We start from the raw sequence: 5,589 nt of genomic DNA on the forward strand, positions 1-5,589 counted from the left end.
GAATGCTTAAAAAATGAATAAAGTCATGTCTTATAATAACTTACATAATGTATGCAAAACAATTTATAAACTGCTAAAGAATATATATTTGAAAGACACCAATTATTACCAGTATCAAATATATTTCTACAAAATACATATATTTTCCAGTTTGTAATAAAATGGTCTTATAAATATTAACTGATTTTCTCATCATTTATTCAAATTACAGTAGAGCATCGATTATCTGACTCAATTGGGGACTCAGGTTGATCGGATAACTGAAAAAATTGATTACCGAAAACAATGAAAAAAATACATTATTAGTATATCCCATGTAATTAGTATATTAGTATATCGCTATTTACCAACTTTGCAGTGAATTTTCATCAATGTTAAGCCTAATAAATTTTTTTTTTAAATAATAATCGTCGTTATTGTATTGTTAAAAATTAGAAAATTAAGCCTCGTTTAAATACTGGCTCCCTTTCATGGTCGAGCCATATTGACAGCTAAAACACGTAAAAATACTATTAAAGTAGCCAAGACATAGCCAAATATTGTAGCGCCACATCACTAGCGGACANTTTATATTTGAACAAGGATAACAATAAAAAATTTAGATTAAAAATCAGGTTATATGAAAAGTGTTTCAAATTTTCAAAATATCATCAGTTCAAAAATGGATTCAGAAAATAAAACACTAATATTTTAATTAAAATGGCTGACAGTAAGTATTTTTTTTTAATGATTTTTACAAAAAAGATGATTTAGTTTCTTCAACTGTTTAATTTAAAAAACAAACTATTTTATTTTGAATAATTACATCCAAAATTTGATTATACTCAGATCACCTTTATTCATTTTCAACATAAACAATTAGAATGTGAATTATGAATAATGTTCCTGCTTTACTGTAACAAAGAATAAAACAAATATTAATTCTTCAAGGAATAGAGCTTATCTTGTGCTGAAGTCCAAAAGCACTTGGAATCAGTATTGTGAGCTTGGCCCAACTCAATTAAAAAAAAATTGAAATTCTCTGACATGCAAACATGAAGGAATTTGCACTTGTTAGGAGACCTGTAACACATAGTTGAACAATAGAACTTTAGTATTTTGACAAAAGGAAAAATTATATCACATTAAACAGAACTTTTTAACCACAAAAAAAAATAGATGATGTCTTTTAATTTCTGAAGCATTTTTCAATTGAAAAAATTCAGTGTTTTCATTTGGGGGCTTGAATTTCTTCTAGTATAGAGGAGTTCATGGTCCAAATTGAAAACAAAAGAAGTAAAAAAAGAGGAGGATCCAGCAGGAGAAAGGAAAGAAAAGAAAGGAAATCTCACAGAAGGGATAGTCACAAAAATTAGATATGTTGGTTATCAAACCTACTGATAGTGTCAAAACAATACACATAATCAGAGGTAAATAAGAAAACTTCCTTAGAAAGAGGGATCAATTCCCAGATGATCTCCATAAACTTTCAGTGATAGTGATAGTTCAAGAATCCAATCAAAATGAGAGATAATTCAACTGTCCACCAACAAAGACTAGCAGGCAGTATCCAAAGGGAGGATCTTTGAGAAATCTGAATCAAATGGAGAGACAAAAAAGAAGATTGTGTTCAAACTTTCAGATGAAAGAATTGTCTCTACAACTGCTGGACTAACCCAAAGAGTTAAGTTCAAGAGAGAAATAAGCAAGATGCGTTATGTCCTCAATGATTAAATCAAGTCCTCAGCATCCACTGAATCATTTCCTAACAAAAAAAGTATCTAGTTTAAATCACTGAGGGAAAGCAGATAAAAATTGCTTTCACTTAAACTTCCCAACAATCTTAATTCCTCCAACTTAAGCTGTCTGTCAGCCAAATGTGTAATAGAAACAATTCTTTTGGGACCACTCTGAAGAACTAAGGTGTTTATCAACTTCTTTTCACCTTCAGAACTTTGCTCTCTTCAGAAATGCTCTCTCTCTCTCTTTCCACAAAAATACATGGCTGATGCACTTGTATGTTTTTCATGCCAGTAAGAACAATATAAAATATGTTTACCTCCTTATATAAATAAACTAGTCTTAGAAGAGAAACAGGAAAGTTAGTCTCTTGTCTTTTACTTTCTATAATGATCATATACTTGCCCACAAAAAAAGATTTAAAATCCACAACATATATTTTAAGTTTGTCAGTTCTTTCAAGAAAAAACTGAGTGGTGTCAGACAACTTGATAGTACAGTCAAACCTCGTATAATTCGTTCCTAAAAGTTGTTCAAAAAACCTAAACAAATTTTCTCATAAGAAACAATATAAAATGGATTAATCCATTCTTGGACCCCCAAACCAAAGCTTTTTTTTTATCTTTTGAGTTTTAATTGCATTTTTATGCATGAAATACATGTTATATTAATAAATATTACTAATTAATATTATAATATATGATATTACAGTAAAACTTCTCTAACTCAAATGTCTGTAATTTGAATATTTCTTTAACTTGAAGAAAACAAAGCACTTGGTAGGTTTCAATGGAATAAAATAGAGATTTAACATCTTCAACTTGAATTTTCTCAAAGACAAAATTTTTCACAGTCCCCGACACTGATTTAAGATACTTTCAAATTCCCTGACTCAAATTTTAATATTTATTCTATCCAAAGTGATCCTAATTATCAGATTTTCATGAAATTTTCAAACAATTAGTTGTATGTACTCTCCAACACCAATTTTCAAACAATGCTCCAGTCCAAAGCAAGAGGTCTTCTCACTTTATCTTAACAAGATGTATGTGCGAAACTGTTCAATTCCATTAGTTTACATTGAACATTTTTACTGAAAAGTGTTGCGCAGGCTGTTTAAAACAAAAAAAAAAACTATCAAAGATTCTTTATATAATGCAAGAGAAGTAAAAGTACAAATCTATTCAGAATCAGCATTTTTTATTCTATTGTTCTCTAATTTGAATTTTCCGTAACTCAAAGTTTTCTCCTGCCCCTTGAAACTTCAAGTTAGAGAAGTTTTACTGTATACTAATAAATTTTTGTTATTTAATTTAACTTAAGCATATTTAAACACAAATTCTTGGATGCCATTTATATTATGTAAATGTCAATTAATGCAATCTTTATTAATTTGATTTAGATTAAACTGCAACATATACCAAAAACAGAAATTGCATATTTCCTGCATGCACATTGAAATCTAATTTAAATAGTAATATCATTGATGATTTGTGTTGTGACATCTAATGACATGAGGCAATCTCAGCACCACTAACTTCTGAATTAGTAGTCCTGTCATTGATTGGTTGGGCCATCAACTTTCTTTAACATAGGAAGTGTAGGGAGTTGACCATCTGTCTCTCTCTAATTCATGGCTAGTTCTTGCCAAGTAGCTTGATCGGCAACCAAATTATTGTACAGCAACTGGGACAAATTAGTTCAAAATTTTGTTTGTGAAGTGAATTGTTTGAAAAGCAGGGCATTTGAAACCCAAGGTTTAATTATACTATAATTAGTTCATGATTTTAAAATTAAAAACAAACTGTTTTCATTGAAATCTAATCAAATCAGTTATTTTTAAATTTATAAAGTTTTGCATGTATCCAATGCCTGGATTCAATCTGGTATCTAGGTCAGTCTTATGTTCAGTAGCTTTAATCATTCCTTTACTAACACTAATCAATGTTGAGAAACAACCATTAATTCTTTCTTCAAGCCACTGTATCTTAATAAAGTATACGTTTAAATCAACATGCAAGTTTGTTTTATTTATTTAGTTATTTATTTTTAAACATATCCAAAAGAGATAAAACATAAAATAACTAGAAGAAAATTTGGCTTTTGTCATTCGATGATATGACCATTAATTTTTTGTAATTTGCTTAATACAAACCTCATTAATATAAAGTGCCTATTTTAAGTCCTTTCAACTTTGTATTAAAAGGGTTTGACTGTATTAGAAATCACTAAAAAATCTCAATATTACTGCTAACATTTTTGATTAATTTATAGTGTTGTCAACTCAAACTGATTTATAGATATTAATTTATAAAAACATCAATAGTTAGTAGAAACTAAATAATGGAAAAAACAGTTATTAAAGATTATATAAACAAATCAGTCACTTCAAAAAAAGTAAAATTTTATATTTGAATTATAAAGCAAAAATAAATATATCCATTCTGCAATCCCAAAATACCCGAAGATATTATAATCAGTTATTAATCAAAAAACAACGTACAATGAACCTGTTTCCGGTGTGCTTCTCTGTAAACGAAGTATTACTAGTGCTTTCGAACTTTAAGTTCTTCCTCAGGTAACATGTCCAAGCGAACGCCATTCAAATTTGATTGAAAAAGAACATCATTACGAATTTTCTCGTACGTATCGCTGGCGTCATTGACGCATGCGCCCCTTCGCTGGTTCTAAATTAACGTAACTTTTTGTCAACGAGCACCTGCCATGCAGTTGACAGGATGATCTCGTCTTTGTTGTTAATGCAATTGTCATCTTTAAGCGTAGCCATACATATGTACAGGGCCTCTAGCCATCTAAGGTGGTGTGTGTACTTTGTAGTGCGGATTACCTTGGCCTGGCTGAATAACGGTTCTATTTCCGTATCCGAGGCATAGACGGCAAGAGCGGTGTTTTGCCTTGCATGTAGAATATCCGCCATGTGTTCTTTAATTCTCACCTCTAAGGAGCGCTTAGTGGATCCTACGTATATCAGGCTTCTGTTCCATCTATGATCAATCATTGGGATGGTATATACCCCTGGGCGTCGTTCTTTGTTTGGGGTATCTTTCCCGTTCCGTAAAATGTCAAAAATTGTGGCGCATCTTCTATACGCGATGCGAATATTCTTTTTCTTCGCTATTGTGTTGTAAATTGATTTCAGGTACGGATTGTATGTAACCGGGATGATGTTAGATGGAACTTCCTTGGGTGCTTGGTTAAGGGCTACTTCTCGGCAGCGCCATTTGCGGATCAATTTACGTACGATCTTGGGATAACCATGTTCGTTGGCTATTTGTTCAATATGTCTTAGTTCGGCATGTAGGGATATCCGATCCGATGAATGCGAGTATGCTCTCCTAATTAAGGCGTTGAAGGCTGCCATTTTATAGTTCGGTGGATCGCACGATCCTATTGGAATGTATAGATGCTCAGCCCCTGGTTTCCGGTACACTTCTGTACGGGTAGTTGTTTGTTCGAACTTGATGTTGATGTCGAGAAAATGGGCTTCAGAAGCGTGAGCTTGATCGATCTCTAAGGTCAGGCCGTATGGATTATCATTGAACGAATCAACGAACCTTGAAACATCCGGCTCAATCCTCCATAAGATGAGAATATCATCCACGTATCGTTTATATAGTAAGATGTTAGGTGAGTATTGAGGGATGACTATATCTTCTAATTGTCTGACCACTATTTCGCATAGGTCCCCTGCGATGGGGCTACCCATGGGGACGCCTCTTCCTTGGCCGTACGTGATCCCGTTGAATTGGAAAAAAGAGTTATAACAGATAAGATGTGCCAATTCTAGTATCTGTTGGTGTAAGCTATTATCATTAACCATGTTAAACAGGAGGTCTCTTACGGCGCAAA

General features: G+C 32.2%; 1 protein-coding gene across 1 annotated transcript in view; it reads right to left on the reverse strand.

Moving 5' to 3' along the window:
• Positions 1-4,411: 4,411 nt before the first annotated feature.
• LOC111616579 overlaps positions 4,412-5,589 on the reverse strand; it is a 10,823-nt gene continuing 9,645 nt past the window's right edge. The window contains exon 2 of the mRNA XM_023357976.1: positions 4,412-5,557. Coding sequence (XP_023213744.1) covers positions 4,412-5,557 — 1,146 coding nt within the window. The remainder of the gene's footprint in view (positions 5,558-5,589) is intronic.

Source organism: Centruroides sculpturatus, unplaced genomic scaffold (assembly GCF_000671375.1).
Source record: "Centruroides sculpturatus isolate CEXI.00-Female unplaced genomic scaffold, Cexi_2.0 scaffold2101, whole genome shotgun sequence".
In the NCBI taxonomy this organism is placed as follows: domain Eukaryota; kingdom Metazoa; phylum Arthropoda; class Arachnida; order Scorpiones; family Buthidae; genus Centruroides; species Centruroides sculpturatus.